Source organism: Salmo salar, chromosome 09 (genome assembly GCF_965601325.2).
Source record: "Salmo salar chromosome 09, fSalSal1, whole genome shotgun sequence".
NCBI lineage: Eukaryota > Metazoa > Chordata > Actinopteri > Salmoniformes > Salmonidae > Salmo > Salmo salar.
The window spans coordinates 38376360-38399466 of NC_138299.1; the positions used below are offsets into that span (position 1 = coordinate 38376360).

General features: G+C 43.9%; 1 protein-coding gene across 1 annotated transcript; it reads left to right on the forward strand.

Moving 5' to 3' along the window:
• Positions 1-10961: 10961 nt before the first annotated feature.
• snap23.1 (synaptosome associated protein 23.1) lies at positions 10962-23107 on the forward strand (the record flags this gene model as incomplete). The annotated part of the gene is given in 4 exon segments (NM_001165300.1): positions 10962-11269; positions 21382-21555; positions 21835-21979; positions 22335-23107. Coding segments are annotated over 4 exon segments (507 nt in total). The 3' UTR covers positions 22398-23107.

Consider the following 23107-nt stretch of genomic DNA (forward strand, 5'->3'; position numbering starts at 1 on the left):
GTTCTCCCACTTAAAAAGATGAGAGGCCTGTAATTTTCATCATAGGTACACTTCAACTATGACAGACAAAATGAGAAAAAAATCCAGAAAATCACATTGTAGGATTTTTTTATGAATTTATTTGCAAATTATGGTGGAAAATAAGTATTTGGTCAATAACAAAAGTCTATCTCAATACTTTGTTATATACCCTTTGTTGGCAATGACACAGGTCAAACGTTTTCTGTAAGTCTTCACAAGGGTTTCACACACTGTTGCTGGTATTTTGGCCCATTCCTCCATGCAGATCTCCTCTAGAGCAGTGATGTTTTGGGGCTGTCGCTGGGCAACACGGACTTTCAACTCCCTCCAAAGATTTTCTATGGGGTTGAAATCTGGAGACTGGCTAGGCCTTCGTTGCCCGGGCGGTGTGTTTGGGATCATTGTCATGCTGAAAGACCCAGCCACGTTTCATCTTCAATGCCCTTGCTGATGGAAGGAGGTTTTCACTCAAAATCTCACGATACATGGCCCCATTCATTCTTTCCTTTACACGGATCAGTCGTCCTGGTCCCTTTGCATAAAAACAGCCACAAAGCATGATGTTTCCACCCCCATGCTTCACAGTAGGTATGGTGTTCTTTGGATGCAACTCAGCATTCTTTGTCCTCCAAACACGACGAGTTGAGTTTTTACCAAAAAGTTCTATTTTGGTTTCATCTGACCATATGACATTCTCCCAATCCTCTTCTGGATCATCCAAATGCTCTCTAGCAAACTTCAGACGGGCCTGGACATGTACTGGCTTAAGCAGGGGGACACGTCTGGCACTGCAGGATTTGAGTCCCTGGCGGCGTAGTGTGTTACTGATGGTAGGCTTTGTTACTTTGGTCCCAGCTCTCTGCAGGTCATTTACTAGGTCCCCCCTGTGTGGTTCTGGGATTTTTGCTCACCGTTCTTGTGATCATTTTGACCCCACGGGGTGGAGATCTTGCGTGGAGCCCCAGATCAAGGGAGATTATCAGTGGTCTTGTATGTCTTCCATTTCCTAATAATTGCTCCCACAGTTGATTTCTTCAAACCAAGCTGCTTACCTATTGCAGATTCAGTCTTCCCAGCCTGGTGCAGGTCTACAATTTTGTTTCTGGTGTCCTTTGACAGCTCTTTGGTCTTGGTCATAGTGGAGTTTGGAGTGTGACTGTTTGAGGTTGTAGACGGGTGTCTTTTATACTGATAAGTTCAAACAGGTGCCATTAATGCAGGTAACGAGTGGAGGACAGAGGAGCCTCTTAAAGAAGAATTTACAGGTCTGTGCGAGCCAAAAATCTTGCTTGTTTGTAGGTGACCAAATACTTATTTTCCACCATAATTTGCAAATAAATTCATTAAAAATCCTCCAATGTGATTTTCTGGATTTTTTTTTTTCCTCATTTTGTCTGTCATAGTTGACATGTACCTATGATGAAAATTACAGGCCTCTCTCATCTTTTTAAGTGGGAGAACTTGCACAATTGGTGGCTGACTAAATACTTTTTTGCCCCACTGTAGTTGCTGCAGTCTTCCATGGAAGAGCTCGTCAGCATTTCACACATGAACCTTGAATAGAACATATTTCTCAAATGTACTCCATATGGAGGTCAACTAGTGCTGAGCGATTAACCGAAATGTCAGTTGTGTTTTTGTTTTTTAAAATACTAATTGACAGACGTCAGTTCAATTATACTGAACAAAAATATAAACGCAACATGTGAAGTGTTGGTCCCATGTTTTATGAGCTGAAACAAAAGATCCCAGAACTTTTCCTTACACACACATTATTTCTCAACAAAAAAAATTACAACCCTGTTAGTGAGCATTTCTCCTTTGCCAAGATAATCCACCCGGCAGGTGTGACACATCAAGAAGCAGATTAAACAGCATTCTGTCTGTTTTTTTTAAAGCCCTTTTGTGGGCCTGGTTCCCCAGTGGGTAGGCCTAGCTGCCAAGTGGCTGGGCCTATATCTTCCCAGGACCACCCATGGCTGCAGCCCTTCCCAGTCATGTGAAATCCATAGATTAGGACCTAATTCATATAAGGACAGCAATCTTTGAAATTGTTGCATTTTATATTTTGTTTAGTATACTTTGACAAAAGTCACTATTTTAGTAGTTCAGACAGCATAGGCAGCAGCTCTATAGAGATGATTACTTGAAATAAAATGTTCATCAAATTAAACAATATACACAACTGAAATACTCAATACTGTGAGTTTATTACAATATGATGTTCTGAACGTATTGCTTACCATATGTCTACTGCAGAGGGTCTAGAGAGAGCCATGAGAAAATGAGTTTTGATCAGTTATGGAAATGAGTGTTGAAAAAAATTGGCTCATTGTTTAAAAGGAGATGGAGAACACGTTATGAAGGTAAAATACTGGAGTTTTAGTGCAGGTACAGCCAACTGGAGAAATATTAATAATATTGCGACGTCAACTATATACCGTCAAAAATGTAGCCTAACTGTATAATTGTTTGCCCCCATCACTACATTCTAAGCCGTATGCTAGTTTAGATATTGGACACACTGAAACGTGTCTAAAAACACTGTCATGGTGGGGAATCTGGTGCAGCTTGTCCACACCAAGCGTTTCATCATTCAGTGCTGTGTGTTCCTGACTGGCATGTTAATGATGTGCCAAACACATCCTCATTTCTCCATCAGCCTCTCCTTATCACCAGCCTTCTCATTGTAAGCGTGCTGTCTGCTTAATGACACCAAGCCATAATGGTACTGACAAGGAACTAGCCTGCTGCTGTCTGTAGGCACAGAAAAATGCTGCTCATTTAGCTTTCTATCTCAGTCGGTCAACTTTTTTTGTTTCCTTTTCCACACAACATTCAAACCCCAAAGACCCCTCTGGGCTGCCAGGAAAGGAATCTAATTTTCCCCCTTTGTTGAGACCAAAAGTTTAACCATTGTTTTTGTGAAGTTACATAGTATGTTGATGATGTCTGCAAAGTTCAATGGTACCTTTCAGACATGTTCAAATGGATATCTGTGTTCTTGAAACATTAACTTATGAACCCTCCTCTCTTCCCCCAGGCCTCAAAGTGTAGAGCTTGGTGTGACAGGAGGAGCCTCCAACTTCGACAGCAGTAAAATGGCGGATATGTCAGCGGAAGAGATCACCATGAGGGCCAACCAAGTGACCGATGAGGTACAGCTGCCACCCGTATCCATGGAGACACTATAGGAATGCTGGGAATGGGGGTAGTTATGCGGCAGTATTAGCTTAGCTCCTATAGAGAAGAAGTAACACATTGATGGGGAGAGAACTCTTTGCTTACTGAGCACAGCTAAGCTACATCTAAAAAAATAATTTATTCAGGTCTAAGTTAGTGTACCGTTCTGTTAATACTAATAGTGTGGTCCTCTGCCATTTTGATTTATCTGTATCTCTTACCAACCTGTCTGTCTGGCTCTCACTCTCGCTCCTTGCTGACCGACTGATACCTATGTACTGGGTTTAGTCCAACATGACATGGGGTAAACTGTCAGTAACCTGCTTAATGTACAACACACCAGGGTTCTCCCCAAATAATCTGAGGGGCGCTGTGCCACCTTGTGGTTTGTCCTGTGTGAGAAATATTCCAAACAGACTTTGGGACAGTTGTGGGATGATAGAGCCCAAATTCATATGACTGTACATAAAAATTAATTAGGCTGATGCAACCAATGAGAACGTTTAACTTTAAATGTTGATAGACTTCCTAAAACTGTCCGCCCGGCCAAACTGAGCCATTGGGAGAGAAGGGCCTTGGTCAGGAAGGTGACCAAAAACCCGATGGTCACTCTGACAGAGCTCTAGAGTTCCTCTGTGGAGATGGGATAACCTTCCAGAAGGACAACCATCTCTGCAGCACTCCACAAATTGGGTCTTTATGTTAGAGTGGCCAGACAGAAGCCACTCTACAGTAAAAGGCACATGACAGCCCGCTTGAAGTTTGCCAAAAGGCACCTAAAGGACTCTCAGACCATGAGAAACAATATTATCTGGTCTGATGAAACCAAGATTGAACACTTTGGCCTGAATGCCAAGCGTCACGTCTGGAGGAAAACGGGCACCATCCCTACAGTGAAGCATGGTGGTGGCAGCATCATGCTGTGGGGATGTTTTTCAGCAGCAGGGAATGGGAGACTAGTCGGGATCGAGGAAAAGATGAATGGAGAAAAGTACAGAGATCCTTGATGAAAGCCTGCTCCAGAGCGCTCAGGACCTCAGACTGGGGCTAAGGTTCACCTTCCAACAGGACAACGACCCTAAGCACACAGCCAAGACAACGCAAGAGTGGCTTCAGGACAAGTCTCTGAATGTCTTTGAGTGGCACAGCCAGAGCCCGGACTTGAACCCGATCGAACATCTCTTGAGAGACATGAAAATAGCTGTGCAGCGACACTCCCCATCCAACCTGACAGAGCTTGAGAATCTGCAGAGAAGAATGGGAGAAACTCCCCAAATACAGGTGTGCCAAGCTTGTAGCATCATGCCCAAGAAGAATCACTGCCAATGGTGCTTCAACAAAGTACTGAGTAAAGGGTCTGAATATCTTTTATTTTTTACTGTTTTTGCTTTGTCATTATGGGGTATTGTGTGTACCGTAAATTCCGGACTATAAGCCGCAACTTTGTTCCCAGGCTTTGAACCTCGCGGCTTAAACAATGACGCGGCTAATATATGGATTTTTCCCGCTTTCAATTTTTGTTTCTCCAAAAAAACACATTCTGTGACGTGCTCAGTTTTTTGGCGGCATGAAGCTTTCATTAGACCAATGAAATTGCCGAACGGGTTAAGGTCAAACAACTTTTTTGTTTACTGTTTAGATTAAATCGAGCGCTCTCAAACTTCACATCATTCTGATTACGGTAGTCATTTTGTCACCCTCATGGCAAAGACACGGAGAAATGCATATGATGCAGCTTTCAAGTTGAAGGCGATTGATCTGGCTGTTGGAAAAGGAAATAGAGCTGCTGCACGGGAGCTTGGTCTTAATGAGTCGATGATAAGACGTTGGAAACAGCAGCGTGAGGAATTGACTCAGTGCAAAAAGACAACTAAAGCTTACTGGAAATGTTTTATTTTTTGTTACAAGCCGTGTTTTGTTAAAGCCTGTGTAAAGTTAATTTGTTTCAATGTACCGGTAGGCACCTGTGGCTTATAGACATGTGCGGCTAATTTATGTTCAAAATAATATATATTTTTAAATTCAGTGGGTGCGGCTTTTATTCAGGTGCGCTTAATAGTCCAGAAATTACGGTAGATTGATGGGGGGGGGGCAATTTAATCCATTTCAGATTAAGGCTGTAATTTAACAAAATGTGGGAAAAGTCAAGGGGTCAGAATACTTTCTGAATGCACTGTATATACAGTTGAAGTTTACATACACTTAGGTTGGGGTCATTAAAACTCGTTTTTCACCCGCTCCACAAATTTCTTGTTAACAAACTATAGTTTTGGCAAGTCGGTTAGGACATCTACTTTGTGCATGACACAAGTCAGTTTTCCAACAATTGTTTACAGACAGATTACTTCATTTATAATTCACTGTTTCACAATTCCAGTGGGTCAAGTTTACATACACTAAGTTGACTGTGCCCTTAAACAGCTTGGAAAATTCCAGAAAATTATGTCATGGCTTTAGAAGCTTCTGATAAGCTAATTGACATCATTTGAGTCAATTGGAGGTGTACCTGTGGATGTATTTCAAGGCCTACCTTCAAACTGAGTGCCTCTTTGCTTGACAACATGGGAAAATCAAAAGAAATCAGCCAAGACCTCAAACAGAATTGTAGACCTCCACAAGTCTGGTTCATCCTTGGGAGTAATTTCCAAATGCCTGAAGATACCACGTTCGTCTGTACAAACAATAGTACGCAAGTATAAACACCATGGGACCACGCAGCCATCATACCGGTCAGGAAGGAGACGCATTCTGTCTCCTAGAGATGAATTTACTTTGGTGCGAAAAGTGCAAATCAATCCCAGAAGAACAGCAAAGGACCTTGTGAAGATGCTGGAGGAAACGGGTAAAAAAGTATCTATATCGACAACCTGAAAGGCCGCTCAGCAAGGAAGAAGCCACTGCTCCAAAACTGCCATTAAAAAAGCCCGACTACTGTTTGCAACTGCACATGGTGAAAAGATCATACTTTTTGGAGAAATGTCCTCTGGTCCGATGAAACAAAAATAAAACTGTTTGGCCATAATGACCATCGTTATGTTTGGAGGAAAAAGAGGGAGGCTTGCAAGCCGACGAACACCATCCCAACCGTGAAGCACGGGGGTGGCATCATCATGTTGTGGGGGTGCTCTGCTGCAGGAGGGACTGGTGCACTTCACAAAATAGATGGCATCATGAGGGAAGAAAATTATGTGGATATTTTTATTTATTTTATTTCACCTTTAATTTAACCAGGTAGGCAAGTTGAGAACAAGTTCTCATTTATAATTGAGACCTGGCCAAGATAAAGCAAAGCAGTTCGACACATACAACAACACAGAGTTACACATGGAGTAAAACAAAACATACACTCAATATATTACAGCAACATCTCAAGACATCAGTCAGGAGGTTAAAGCTTGGTCGCAAATAGGTCTTCCAAATGGACAATGACCCCAAACATACTTTCAAAGTTGTAGCAAAATGGCTTAAGGACAACAGCATCAAGGTATTGGAGTGGCCATCACAAAGCTCTGACCTCAATCCTGTAGGAAATTTGTGGGCAGAACTGAAAAAGTGTGTGCGAGCAAGGAGGCCTACAAACCTGACTCCGTTACACCAGCTCTGTCAGGAGGAATGGGCCAAAATTCACCCAACTTAATGTGGAAGGCTACCTGAAACGTTTGACCCAAGTTGAAGAATTTAAAGGCAATGCTACAAAATACTAATTGAGTGTATGCAAACTTCTGACCCACTGGGAATGTGATGAAAGAAATGCAAGCTGAAATTAATCAATTTCTCTACTATTATTCTGACATTTCGCATTCTTAAAATAAATTGGTGATCCTGACTGATCTAAGACGGGGACTTTTTACTAGGATTAAATGTCAAGAATTGTGAAACTGAGTTTTAATGTTTTCGGCTAAGGTGTATGTAAACTTCTGACTTCAACTGTACGTATTGCCTAACCGGTGCCCCCGCACATTGACTCTGTCTGTACCGGTACCCCCTGTATATAGCCTCGCTATTGTTATTCTACCGCTGCTGTTTAATTATTTGTTACTTTTACTTTAACATTTTTACTTAACACTTTTTTCTTAACTTCTTAAAGCATTGTTGGTTAAGGGCTTGTAAAAGTAAGTATTTCACTAAGGTCCAAATACCTGTTGTATTTGGTGCATGTGACAAATGCAAATCAAATTGTATCTACTTTTGACTAGTACTCGTGTGCATATAAACTTTTTCTTCTTTTCTTAATTTGGCTCTGTACTCCAGCACTTTGGATTTGAAAAGATAGAATCACTGTGGTTAGTGCCAACTGTCAGCTTTAAATTGAGGGTATGTTCACCCATATCGGGTGAATTGTTTAGAAATTACAGCACTTTTGTACATAGTCCCCCCCAATTGTAGGGGGCCAAAAGTATTGGGACAAATGTGTAGTAAAAAGTTTAGTATTTGGTACTGTAATAATATGTCGACGATAAATACACAATGCAGGGGACGAGAGGACTAGAATTAACGATCAATGGAAATGGTTGTTTTTCAGTTCATCTGTTTCGAGTCTAAGGCTGTCAGTCCTGGACTTGTAGCTACGTATGGCACGTTTTCATTGGTCTGAATCATCTGTATGTTGAGTCAGGAGCAGAATACTTGTAATTTGGCCATTGACACAGCTGTACAGCAAGGACTTCTAATTGGTCAACCACAGGAAAGGGTGGGGGGTTATAAATGACATCCTGTTAATTTGTTCTGTGGAGAGAATCACTGAGGTCAGGGGAGCATGAACATCTACCTCCTATCAGGATTTATTCTCTTTGAATAGACCTACTCCCCCCCCCCCCCCCCCCCCACCCCCTCCCCCGATTTGCTTTGGGGTCTGTTATCGAAGAGTAACATCAACTGTTAACAGTACCATATTCCTAGCATGCAATGTTTCAATTGCTGTTATTTTTGGTTTTCAAATCAACTTAATTGTCTTTTGGTTAATGGCCTTGGTGCCCTGGAGGATTAGGCATCTCTTGAAGCCCAAATGGCCTTGCCCCTAAAATCATGAAATTCCAGACCTGGTGAATTACTCTTGCCTGGCTCTCATGGTCCCTGTTCTGGTTGACCATTTGAAAAATTGTATTACTAGTGTAATTCTAGGAAAAATGGTGGAAAATATTAATTAAATTAATGAATTTGCACTTAAATAAAAGAGCAAACAGTGATTATCATTTAAGGCTCTAGATTTCAGGAAAAGGCAGTTACAGGTGTTCAACCCAAACGGGAGCACAGCCCCCCTCAATAATCAGCACCACCTTAAAAGATCCTGGGAGGAACCGGACGGACGGATGGATGGTTCGGACACGAAGCAGGCTTAGAAATGTGTCCGAGGGGGTTAATCATGTTCAACTCTATGTTGAGGTGACATGGTATAACAGTTCATGCTGATTAAGTCGTCATGCCCCGAGTAATAATTTCCCCCTCTACCTTCTCCTGTAGGCTACACCTTTCAGTCATGTTATTAATAGGGTGTCTAGCCTGCGCTGACTGCATTCCATCATAACGTCGTCATGTGATCTGGTGCTGCTGCTCTGTGGGACTGTGCTGCTCTGTGGGACTGTGCTGCTCTGTGGGACTGTGCTGCTGTGTGGGAGATGTGTAATCTACCTGACCAGGCACAGTTCAGCCATATGTCAACTACTTAAGATCTGAGTCTCTGTGGGCCTGTTAAATAGAGAACCATGTGTCGGACTCACCTAACAGGTTTTAAAATTAGGACAATTCACCATAGGCTTTGCACCTGTCCTCGGAATTGAGTACTACTTATAAGAAGCCTTTTCATATTACCTAGGCTCTAGTCAAGAGCCTTTTCTCGTGCATGTCTGTACCCCTGAAAGACTCAATCAAAACAAGGATAAAGGACTCTAAGGTGTCTCATTTGTGTCTGTTCAGCTGGCATGTTCTACAGGCTAGGTAGCACTCTATTGCGCTATCAATCAAATGTATTTTATAAAGCCCTTTTTACATCAACAGTTGTCACAAAGTTCTTAACACACCCTAAAACTCCCAAAACGGCAAACAATGCAGATGTAGAAGCACAGTGGCTAAGGAAAACTCTAGAAAAGCAGGAACCTAGGAAGAAGCCTAGAGAAACCAGGCAGTCCTCTTCTGGCTGAGCCTGTTACCTACCGGTACCTTACAATAGGACCTTATTGTGTCTATTTTGTCCTCTACAGTCCTTGGAGTGCACCAGGCGGATGCTACAGATGGCCGAGGAGGTGAGACAAACGTTGTTATTGCTCTAACAGTCTAGCCCAACACAAGCCCTCTGTCATTACATACAGAAGTACACTGAACAAAAATATTATAGCAATTTCAAAGATTTCACGGAGTTACAGTTCAGGTAAGGAAATCGATCAATTTAAATAAATTAAGCCCTAATCTATGGATTTCAAATGACTGGAAATACAAATGCATAGAAGGTAGGGGTGTGGATCAGAACCAGTCAGTATCTGGTCTGCAGCGGGATCAGGCTGTTGACTGGAATGTTGTTCCACTCTTTAATGGCTGTGCGACAATCCAGCACATCCCAAACATGCTCAATGGGTGACGTGTCTGGTGAGTATGCATACCATGGAAGAACTGGGACATGTTCAGCTTCCAGGAATTGTGTACAGATCCTTGCGACATGGAGCCGTGCATTTTCATTCTGGAACATGAGGTGATGGGGGCGGAGGAATGACACGACACTGGGCCTCGTCACGGTATCTCTGTGCATTCAAATTGCCATCGATAAAATGCAATTGTGTTCGTTGTCCGTAGCTTATGCCTGCCCATACATTGCCCATGGTGGCGGTGGGGTTCTCTGTTCACAACGTTGACATCAGCAAACCGCTCGCCCAAACTACGCCATACACGCTGTCTGCCATCTGTCCGGTACAGTTGAAACTGTGATTCATCCATGAAGAGCACACTTCTCCAGTGTGCCAGTGGCCATCGAAGTTGAGTCTTTGTCCCCTGTGAAATTGGTTATGACACCAAAATACAGTCAGGTCAAGACTCTGAGGACAAAGAGCACGCAGATGAGCTTCTCTGAGATGGTTTCTGACAGTTTGTGCAGAAATTCTTTGGTTGTGAAAACCCACAGTTTCATCAGCTGTCCGGGTGGCTGGTCTCAGACGATCCTGCAGGTGAAGAAGCCGGATGTGGAGGTCCTGGGCTGGCATGGTTACACGTGGTTGTGAGGCTGTATGCACGTACAATCCAAATTCTCTAAAATGAGGTTGGTGGTGGTGGCTTATGGTAGAGAAATTCACTGGCAACAGCTCTGGTGGACATTCCTGCAGTCAGCAGGCCAATTGCACACTCCCTCAACTTGAGATCTGTGGTGCGAGACAACTGCACATTTTAGTGGCCTTTTATTGTCCCCAGCACAAGGTGCACCTGTGTAGTGATCATGCTGTTCAATCAGCTTCTTGATATGCCACACCTGTCAGGTGGATGTATTATCTTGGCAAAGGAGAAATCCTCACTAACAGGGATGTAAACAAATTTGTGCACAACATTTTTGAGAAATGTTTTTGTGTGTATGGAAAAGGTCTGGGATGTTTTTTCAGTTCATGGGACCAACACTTTACATGTTGCGTTTTTATATTTTTCTTCAGCATATTTCTGTGTTGCTGAAGTTATCTGAACTGTGGTCTTTGAGTTCCTAATGTGGTGCTTGTCCTGTGTTCAGACCAGGGAGACTGGTGTCAACACCATCGACATGCTGGACCAACAGGGGGGTGAGTGATAGTCCAAGTTCACTACAGAGTACCAGCTCTTAGGAATGCCATTTTTTTTTTTTATTATTATTATTTTTTTTCAGAAGATCTTATTGTTAAAACCAGTTTTTAACTTCGGTTAAATTAATCAATTAATATGGTTTTAGTGTTTCATTTCCCTGAGATGGGTCTTTGCTGTTTTGTCCTGGTTGCATGACAGAGCAACTGAGACGTACAGAGGAGGGTATGGACCAGATCAACCAGGACATGAGGAAGGCTGAGAAGAACCTGACTGACCTGTCCAAGTGCTGTGGCCTCTGTGTCTGCCCCTGTGACAGGTACTGGACACCCCTCTTACCACCAAACTATAACGCAAGTGTAGCATGTCCTTTTTTCTCTCTCTCACTTATGGAAATGAGTCGTGACTTTCTGTGCTGTACTTTGTTCTTGTAATGTTGATTCTGTTTCTTAGCATGTTTACATTTCTATCTTGTAAAGAACAAGAAGGCCCACGCTCTGTTTATGCTTCCAATTTACCGCTTTAGTGACAACCTTTTTCAATCCGAAACAGATCATGAGGTAAAAAAGACATCCTCCCATCCCAAAATATACACATTTCACCTCACATGACCATTACACACATGGTGGGTGTGGAAACAATTCAATTCACTTTGGCGCACAGTCAATCATAATCCATCACGGAGGTGTGTGTGTGGTCGGTCATAAAGGATTATATACATACATATGGGTCCGAGTTAACCTAGGCAACGGTAAAAAAGATTGTTGGGAACTGTTGGAATACCCACCCATGTGACCATTACTCGCGGGTGGCCGTAGGTCACTATATAATTCTATCTGTTTCAAAAACAACTTGTGTATCTAATAATTTATCAATGAGACAGGCACATGTAGTTGTGTGTGTGTGTGTATATGTAGTTGTGTGTGTATATGTATATATATTTACATTTAAGTCATTTAGCAGACGCTCTTATCCAGAGCGACTTACAAATTGGTGCATTCACCTTATAATATCCAGTGGAACAACCACTTTACAATAGTGCATCTAAATCTTTTAAAGGGGGGTTAGAAGGATTACTTTATCCTATCCTAGGTATTCCTTAAAGAGGTGGGGTTTCAGGTGTCTCCGGAAGGTGGTGATTGACTCCGCTGTCCTGGCGTCGTGAGGGAGCTTGTTCCACAATTGGGGTGCCAGAGCAGCGAACAGTTTTGACTGGGCTGAGCGGGAACTGTGCTTCCTCAGAGGAAGGGGGGCCAGCAGGCCAGAGGTGGATGAACGCAGTGCCCTTGTTTGGGTGTAGGGCCTGATCAGAGCCTGAAGGTACGGAGGTGCCGTTCCCCTCGCAGCTCCGTAGGCAAGCACCATGGTCTTGTAGCGGATGCGAGCTTCGACTGGAAGCCAGTGGAGAGAGCGGAGGAGCGGGGTGACGTGAGAGAACTTGGGAAGGTTGAACACCAGACGGGCTGCGGCGTTCTGGATGAGTTGGAGGGGTTTAACCTGTTTAGGATAGGGGGCAGTATTGACACGGCTGGATAAAAAACATACCCGATTTAATCTGGTTACCACTCCTACCCAGTAACTAGAATATGCATATACTTATTACATATGGATAGAAAACACCCTAAATTTTCTAAAACTGTTTGAATGGTGTCTGTGAGTATAACAGAACTCAAATGGCAGGTCAAAACCTGAGAGATTCCTTTACAGGAAGTGGCCTGTCTGACCATTTCTTGAACTTCTTTTCCATCTCTATCATTTACTAAGGATCTCTGCTCTAACATGACACTTCCCACGTCGTCCATAGGCGCTCAGAGCCCGGGAAAAAAACAGAATGTTGTCATTCCAGCCCCAGGCTGAAACACATTATCGCCTTTCTCAAGTGGCCGATCAAGGGACACTGGGCTTATGCTCGTGACCCGACCGCCCCCGCCTTTGGGATTTTTTCCTCTGTTTGCCGAAAAGGAGATTCCCTGTCGGAATATTATCGCTTTTCTACGAGAAAAATGTCGTAAAAATTGATTTTAAACAGCGGTTGACATGCTTCGAAGTACGGTAATGGAATATTTAGAATTTTATTGTCACGAATTGCGCCATGCGCGCGACACTTCTTTACTATTTCGGATAGTGTCTGGAACGCACGAACAAAACGCCGCTATTCGGATATAACGATGGATTATTTTGGACCAAACCAACATTTGTTATTGAAGTAGCAGTCCTGGGTGTGCATTCTGACGAAGACAACAAAAGGTAATCAAACTTTTATAATAGTAAATATGATTATGGTGAGTGCTAAACTTGCCGGGTGTCTAAATAGCGAGCCCGTGATGCCTGGGCTATGTACTTAGAATATTGCAAAATGTGCTTTCACCAAAAAGCTATTTTAAAATCGGACATATCGAGTGCATAGAGGAGGTCTGTATCTATAATTCTTAAAATAATTGTTATGCTTTTTGTGAACGTTTATCGTGAGTAATTTAGTAAAATGTTAGCGAATTCCCCGGAAGTTTGCTAGTTCTGAACGTCACATGCTAATGTAAAAAGCTGGTTTTTGATATAAATATGAACTTGATTGAACAAAACATGCATGTATTGTATAACATAATGTCCTAGGGTTGTCATCTGATGAAGATCATCAAAGGTGAGTGCTGCATTTAGCTGTCTTCTGGGTTTTGGTGACATTATATGCTGGCTTGAAAAATGGGTGTCTGATTATTTCTGGCTTGGTACTCTGCTGACATAATCTAATGTTTTGTTTTCGTTGTAAAGCCTTTTTGAAATCGGACAGTGTGGTTAGATTAACGAGAGTCTTGTCTTTAAATAGCTGTAAAATAGTCATATGTTTGAGAAATTGAAGTAATAGGATTTTTAAGGTTTTGAAAATCGCGCCACAGGCTGCCAGTGGCTGTTACGTAGGTGGGACGAATTCGTCCCGCCTAGCCCAGAGAGGTTAATGGCACAGGCAGGGAGCCCAGCCAACAACGAGTTGCAGTAATCCAGACGGGAGATGACAAGTGCCTGGATTAGGACCTGCGCCGCTTCCTGTGTGAGGCATGGTCGTATTCTGCGAATGTTGTAGAGCATGAACCTACAGGATCGGGTCACCGCCTTGATGTTAGTGGAGAACGACAGGGTGTTGTCCAGGGTCACGCCGAGGCTCTTAGCACTCTGGGAGGAGGACACAAGGGAGTTGTCAACCGTGATGGCGAGATCATGGAACGGGCAGTCCTTCCCCGGGAGGAAGAGCAGCTCCGTCTTGCCGAGGTTCAGCTTGAGGTGGTGATCCGTCATCCACACTGATATGTCTGCCAGACATGCAGAGATGCGATTCGCCACCTGGTTGTCAGAAGGGGGAAAGGAGAAGATTAATTGTGTGTCATCTGCATAGCAATGATATGAGAGACCATGTGAGGATATGACAGAGCCAAGTGACTTGGTGTATAGCGAGAATAGGAGTGGGCCTAGAACAGAGCCCTGGGGGACACCAGTGGTGAGAGCACGTGGTGCGGAGACAGATTCTCGCCACGCCACCTGGTAGGAGCGACCTGTCAGGTAGGACGCAATCCAAGCGTGGGCCGCGCCGGAGATGCCCAGCTCGGAGAGGGTGGAGAGGAGGATCTGATGGTTCACGGTATCAAAGGCAGCAGATAGGTCTAGAAGGATGAGAGCAGAGGAGAGAGAGTTAGCTTTAGCAGTGCGGAGAGCCTCCGTGACACAGAGAAGAGCAGTCTCAGTTGAATGCCCAGTCTTGAAACCTGACTGATTAGGATCAAGAAGGTCATTCTGAGAGAGATAGCAAGAGAGCTGGCCAAGGACGGCACGTTCAAGAGTTTTGGAGAGAAAGGAAAGAAGGGATACTGGTCTGTAGTTGTTGACATCGGAGGGATCGAGTGTAGGTTTTTTCAGAAGGGGTGCAACTCTCGCTCTCTTGAAGACGGAAGGGACGTAGCCAGCGGTCAAGGATGAGTTGATGAGCGAGGTGAGGTAGGGGAGAAGGTCTCCGGAAATGGTCTGGAGAAGAGAGGAGGGGATAGGGTCAAGTGGGCAGGTTGTTGGGCGGCCGGCCGTCACAAGATGCGAGATTTCATCTGGAGAGAGAGGGGAGAAAGAGGTCAAAGCACAGGGGTAGGGCAGTGTGAGCAGGACCAGCGGTGTCGTTTGACTTAGCAAACGAGGATCGGATGTCGTCAACCTTCTTTTCAAAATGGTTGACAAAGTCATCCGCAGAGAGGGAGGAGGGGGAGGAGGATTCAGGAGGGAGGAGAAGGTAGCAAAGAGCTTCCTAGGGTTAGAGGCAGATGCTTGGAGTTTAGAGTGGTAGAAAGTGGCTTTAGCAGCAGAGACAGAAGAGGAAAATGTAGAGAGGAGGGAATGAAAGGATGCCAGGTCCGCAGGGAGGCGAGTTTTCCTCCATTTCCGCTCGGCTGCCCGGAGCCCTGTTCTGTGAGCTCGCAGTGAGTCGTCGAGCCACGGAGCAGGAGGGGAGGACTGAGCCGGCCTGGAGGATAGGGGACAGAGGAAATCAAAGGATGCAGAGAGGGAGGAGAGGAGGGTTGAGGAGGCAGAATCAGGAGATAGGTTTGAGCAGAGGGAAGAGATGATAGGATGGAAGAGGAGAGAGTAGCGGGAGAGAGAGAGCGAAGGTTGGGACGGCGCAATACCATCCGAGTAGGGGCAGAGTGAGAAGTGTTGGATGAGAGCGAGAGGGAAAAGGATACAAGGTAGTGGTCGGAGACTTGGAGGGGAGTTGCAATGAGATTAGTGGAAGAACAGCATCTAGTAAAGATGAGGTCAAGCGTATTGCCTGCCTTGTGAGTAGGGGGGAAGGTGAGAGGGTGAGGTCAAAAGAGGAGAGGAGTGGAAAGAAGGAGGCAGAGAGGAATGAGTCAAAGGTATACGTGGGGAGGTTAAAGTCACCCAGAACTGTGAGAGGTGAGCCATCCTCAGGAAAGGAACTTATCAAGGCGTCAAGCTCATTGATGAACTCTCCAAGGGAACCTGGAGGGGGATAAATGATAAGGATGTTAAGCTTGAAAGGGCTGGTAACTGTGACAGCATGGAATTCAAATGAGGAGATAGACAGATGGGTCAGGGGAGAAAGAGAGAATGTCCACTTGGGAGAGATGAGGATTCCAGTGCCACCACCCCGCTGGCTCGATGCTCTAGGGGTATGCGAGAACACGTAGTCAGACGAGGAGAGAGCAGTAGGAGTAGCAGTGTTATCTGTGGTAATCCATGTTTCCGTCAGCGCCAGGAAGTCTAGGGACTGGAGGGTAGCATAGGCTGAGATGGACTCAGCCTTGTTGGCCGCAGACCGGCAGTTCCAGAGGCTGCCGGAGACCTGGAACTCCACGTGGGTCGTGCGCGCTGGGACCACCAGGTTAGAGCGGCAGCGGCCACGCGGTGTGGAGCGTTTGTATGGCCTGTGCAGAGGGGAGAGAACAGGGATAGACAGACACATAAGTAGACAAGCTACAGAAGAGGCTACGCTAATGCAAAGGAGATTGGACTGACAAGTGGACTACACGTCTCGAATGTTCAGAAAGTTAACCTCTCTAGGCTAGGCGGGACGAATTCGTCCCACCTACGTAACAGCCACTTGCAGCCTGTGGCGCGATTTTCAAAATCTTAAAAATCCTATTACTTCAATTTCTCAAACATATGACTATTTTACAGCCATTTAAAGATAAGACTCTCGTTAATCTAACCACACTGTCCGATTTCAAAAAGGCTTTACAACGAAAGCAAAACATTAGATTATGTCAGCAGAGTACCAAGCCAGAAATAATCAGACACCCATTTTTCAAGCCAGCATATAATGTCACCAAAACCCAGAAGACAGCTAAATGCAGCACTCACCTTTGATGATCTTCATCAGATGACAACCCTAGGACATTATGTTATACAATACATGCATGTTTTGTTCAATCAAGTTCATATTTATATCAAAAACCAGCTTTTTACATTAGCATGTGACGTTCAGAACTAGCATACCCCCCGCAAACTTCCGGGGAATTCGTTAACATTTTACTAAATTAAATAAAATTCAAAGTATTCCATTGCCGTACGTCGAAGCATGTCAACCGCTGTTTAAAATCAATTTTTACGTCATTTTCTCGTAGAAAAGCGATAATATTCCGACAGGGAATCTCCTTTTCGGCAAACAGAGGAAAAAATCCCAAAGGCGGGGGCGGTCGGGGTCACGCGCATAAGCTAGTGTCTCTTGATGGGCCACTTGAGAAAGGCGATAATGTGTTTCAGCCTGGGGCTGGAATGACGACATTCTGTTTTTTCCCGGGCTCTGAGAGCCTATGGAAGACGTGGGAAGTGTCACGTTAGAGCAGAGATCCTTAGTAAATGATAGAGATGGCAAAGAAGTTCCAGAAATGGTCAGACAGGCCACTTCCTGTAAAGGAATCTCTCAGGTTTTGACCTGCCATTTGAGTTCTGTTATACTCACAGACACCATTCAAACAGTTTTAGAAAATTTAGGGTGTTTTCTATCCATATGTAATAAGTATATGCATATTCTAGTTACTGAGTAGGAGTGGTAACCAGATTAAATCGGGTATGTTTTTTATCCAGCCGTGTCAATGCTGCCCCCTAGCCCTAACAGGTTAAGCTTACGTTGCAAAAATCTTATTGACTAAAATGATACAGTACTGCTGGCTGGTGGAGTAGGCTAGCTAGCAGTGGCTGCGTTGTTGACTTTGAACGTGTAGCTGGCTAGGTAACCTCGATAGTTTCAGTACTACACCTTGTCATGATACAAAGCAACTTTGTAGCTAGCTAGCTAACATAACACTAATCAAGACGTTCCTTGTATGTATTTAGTTTCTACAATGCTGCTCGTCGGTAATAGTTGGCTGGGTTAGGAAAAATGGCGTCGCGGGGGACGGAAATAGCTGGCTAGCTAACCTCGATGGCTGGCTAGCTAACCTCGGTAATTACTAAACTACACAATTATCAAGCTATGACAAAGACAACTAAGTAGCTAGCTAGCTAACACTACACTAGTCAAATCGTTCCGTTGTAAAGTATTAGTATCTACAGCGATGCTAGTCGGTAACGGTTGGCTAGCTAGCAGTGGGTTAATGATGACTAGGTGTGTTGACTAAGTCTGGCGCCGCGTCGCGGCTGGCTAGCTCACCTCGATAATTACTCAAACTACACAACTATCTTAGAGACAGCAAAGACAACTATGTAGCTGGCTAACTAACACTAACACCACACTAAGCAAGTCGTTACGTTGTAATGTAATAGTTTCTACAGTGCTGCTAGTCGGTAGAAGTTGGCTAGCTAGCAGTGATGACTAGCTAGCTAGCAGCTAGCAGTGTTGACTACGTTAGGAGGACGAAGATAGCTAGCCTCGATAATTACTCAATTACTCTAAAACTACACAATTATCTTTGATACAAAGACGGCTATGTAGCTAGCTAAGAAGAATTGCTCAGATCAAACAAATCAAGCCGTTGTAATGTAGTGAAGTGTAATATTACCTGTGGAACGAAGAGTAGTGCGACTGCTCGCTCCAAAACAGCATGGATCTTATATATATATATATATATACACATATATATATATATATATATATATATATATATATGTATATATATGTGTGTATATATATGTATATATAAGATCCATGCTGTTTTGGAGCGAGCAGTCGCACTACTCTTCGTTCCACAGGTAATATTACACTTCACTACATTACAACGGCTTGATTTGTTTGATATTATATATATACAAGTGGAGGACAGAGGAGCCTCTTAAAGAAGAAGTTACAGGTCTGTGACAGCCAGAAATGTTGCTTGTTTGTAGGTGACCAAATACTTATTTTCCACCATAATTTGCAAATAAATTCATTAAAAATCACACACACACAGTGGGGTAAAAAATTATTTAGTCAGCCACCAATTGTGCAAGTTCTCCCACTTAAAAAGATGAGAGGCCTGTAATTTTCATCATAGGTACACGTCAGCTATGACAGACAAAATTAGAAAAAAAATCCAGAAAATCACATTGTAGGATTTTTAATGAATTTATTTGCAAATTATGGTGGAAAATAAGTATTTGGTCACCTACAAACAAGCAAGATTTCTGGCTGTCACAGACCTGTAACTTCTTCTTTAAGAGGCTCCTCTGTCCTCCACTTGTTACCTGTAGTAATGGCACCTGTTTGAACTTGTTATCAGTATAAAAGACACCTGTCCACAACCTCAAACAGTCACACTTCAAACTCCACTATGGCCAAGACCAAAGAGCTGTCAAAGGACACCAGAAACAAAATTGTAGACCTGCACCAGGCTGGGAAGACTGAATCTGCAATAGGTAAGCAGCTTGGTTTGAAGAAATCAACTGTGGGAGCAATTATTAGGAAATGGAAGACATACAAGACCACTGATAATCTCCCTCGATCTGGGGCTCCACGCAAGATCTCACCCCGTGGGGTCAAAATGATCACAAGAACGGTGAGGGAAAATCCCAGAACCACACGGGGGGACCTAGTGAATGACCTGCAGAGAGCTGGGACCAAAGTAACAAAGCCTACCATCAGTAACACACTACGCCGCCAGGGACTCAAATCCTGCAGTGCCACACGTGTCCCCCTGCTTAAGCCAGTACATGTCCAGGCCCGTCTGAAGTTTGCTAGAGAGCATTTGGATGATCCAGAAGAGGATTGGGAGAATGTCATATGGTCAGATGAAACCAAAATAGAACTTTTTGGTAAAAACTCAACTCGTCGTGTTTGGAGGACAAAGAATGCTGAGTTGCATCCAAAGAACACCATACCTACTGTGAAGCATGGGGGTGGAAACATCATGCTTTGTGGCTGTTTTTCTGCAAAGGGACCAGGACGACTGATCCGTGTAAAGAAAAGAATGAATGCGGCCATGTATCGTGAGATTTTGAGTGAAAACCTCCTTCCATCAGCAAGGGCATTGACGATGAAACATGGCTGGGTCTTGCAGCATGACAATGATCCCAAACACACCGCCCGGGCAACCAAGGAGTGGCTTCGTAAGAAGCATTTCAAGGTCCTGGAGTGGCCTAGCCAGTCTCCAGATCTCAACCCCATAGAAAATCTTTGGAGAGAGTTGAAAGTCAGTGTTGCCCAGCGACAGCCCCAAAACATCACTGCTCTAGAGGACATCTGCATGGTGGAATGGGCCAAAATACCAGCAACAGTGTGTGAAAACCTTGTGAAGACTTACAGAAAACGTTTGACCTGTCATTGCCAAATAAGGGTATATAACAAAGTATTGAGAGACTTTTGTTATTGACCAAATACTTATTTTCCACCATCATTTGCAAATAAATTCATTAAAAATCCTACAATGTGATTTTTCTGGATATTTTTCTCATTTTGTCTGTCATCGTTGAAGTGTACATATGATGAAAATTACAGGCCTCTCATCTTTTTAAGTGGGAGAACTTGCACAATTGGTGGCTGACTAAATACTTTTTTCCCCCCACTGTGTGTATATAGATAGATAGATAGATAGGACCAGTGAAAATTATGGACTCACCTACTCATTCTAGGGTTTATTTTTACTATCTTCTACATTGTATAATAATAGTGAAGACATCAAAACTATGAAATAACACATATGGAATCATGTAGTAACCAAAAAAGTGTTAAACAAATCAAAATATATTTGAGATTTTAAGGTAGCCACCCTTTGCCTTGATGACAGCTTTGCACGCTCTTGGCATTCTCTCAACCAGCATCACCTGGAATGTTTTTCCATAAGTCTTGAAGGAGTTTTCATATGCTGAGCACTTGTTGGCTGCTTTTCCTTCACTCTGCGCTCCAATTCATCCCAAACCATCTCAATTGGGTTGAGGTCAGGTGATTGTGGAGGCCAGGTCATCTGATGCATCACTCTCCTTCTTGGTCAAATAGCCCTTACACATCCTGGAGGTGTGTTTGGGTCATTGTCCTGTTGAAAAACAAATGATAGCGCAAACCAGATGGGATGGCAGAATGCTGTGGTAGCCATGCTGGTTAAGTGTGCCTTGAATTCTAAATAAATTCTGATATTATTCCTGTGTTCTGCTGTCCTTGTTTTTCCTGCATAGCATAGACACAAATACACCCTTTTTATTTTTTTAGAATGATACCCTTAATCTTAATGGCCTTGCCCGTGATGCAATGATTGAGCATTGTGCATTTGTTTGTAAAGTTACCACCCGTCATCTTGTCTACGAGGCACCGGTGGAAGCTCTCTTCCCCTGAAGTTGTCCCCGATTGACGAACAGGAATTAATGACTTGAATGATGCACTGACTTGAATGATGCACTGACTTGAATGATGCACTGACTTGAATGATGCACTGACTTGAATGATGGACTGACTTGAATGATGGACTGACTGATGATTTAATGATCCGTTGGTTGATTGATTGACGGACTGACTTGATTCTCCCTCAGGGTGACGTCCATAGAGCATGACTCTAAATACAAGCGTACCTGGGGAACAGGTGATGGTAGCAGTACAGGAGAGGGAGGGGATGGCTCGGTGGTGTCCAGGCAACCCTCAGGCATCCATAACGGACAAGCCAACCAGCAGCAGCCCATGGGGGGCTCTGGACCCTACATCAAGAGGTGGGTGAAGCCAGTCAACTGTATAATACACACCTAGTTACAAACTATCAGCTTGATCCTACTTGCTTTTGCTCCCTTTGTCCTTTTAAATGTGTGCAGATCTGTAAGGTGAAGGGAATGTGGTGGAATCTCCACAACATTGCTTCTACTTATCCAGACCCTTCAGATCTGAAAACACCATAGGGTTAGGGCTATCAAGCAAGGGCATAGTCTCATGATTGTGTTTTGACACTGAGAATAGTAGATATGTGTGGTCATGTGGCCCCTTAACTCCCCCAGGATTACCAACGATGCTCGGGAGGATGAGATGGAGGAGAACCTGGATCAGGTGGGCAGCATCATAGGGAACCTGAAGAACATGGCCAGTGACATGGGCTCTGAGCTAGACAAGCAGAACAAACACATCATCCGCATCACAGAAAAGGTGGGTTGTCGTCATTGCTGGGCTGTGTTCTCCATCCATACACTGCCTCACACTCCTTGGGGCTTATGATACCATGTTGTGGGGCTTATACCACCAGTATGCTCTGACGAAGGTCTTTGTGACCAGAAGTTCTGCATATTAAAGGTGCAGAGACTGTTTTCTACAGTTTAGTTTTTCATCTTCATACACCTCCGCTAGCTTTTTCTGGGGTGTGGTACAGTATATTTGTCTTGTGTACCACGAGGATGCCTAACATAGGGCTCTACTGTCAGACGGCCTTCTGTTTCACTAAGAAAGAGTAATGTAGATATTGATCCACCACTCACCTGGTGTGTGTACTGTCTCTCCCCCTCAGGCGGACATAAACAAAGCACGTATCGATGAAGCCAACCAGCGAGCCAATAAGCTCATCAAGTAGACCTACCTACCTGCTCCCGATTTCAAATCATCCACCTTGAATCTCTGCCTCAGCTCGCATGTACACACACACTCTCTCGCTCTCCTTGAGAACAAAGTAAATCAACCAGGACAAAACCCATGAATCAGCACCTACCACACGTGCCTTTTCTGTGATGATGTAAATATGCTCACGCAACACTCTCTCTTATTCTATCTTTTTATGACTAGTTCACAGTCTTTGCCTGGGTCCCATCCCAAATATGTGACACAGTGAATCACTTTTTCAGGCGTTGTGAGATCTGTGCCCGTATTCAGAAAGCCTCTCTGAGTAGAAGTGCTGATGTAAGATGGTTTATATATATTCATTCATTCTCTGATAAGCAGTGGAGGCTGCTGAGAGGAGGACGGCTCATAGTAACGGGATAGTGTCAAACACATGGTTTCAATGTGCTTGATGCCATTCCATCCACTCCATTCCAGCCATTATTTTGAGCTGTCCTCCCCTAATATGTGCAGTGTGGCTGCCGAAAATATGACCTGGAACATCAAATTCTCACTGTCTGTTGCCCCCTGGTGGTCATGGGGTTTCACAGCAGCTGTATACACCTCAGGCATATGCAGGGAAAAGTTATGAGACAACAGCTCTTCATATCATGTCATTTGGTTCTTGGCTCTTGTAATTATTGTTATTGTTTGAAATGTGCTTATTTAATTATTCTTATAAAGCAG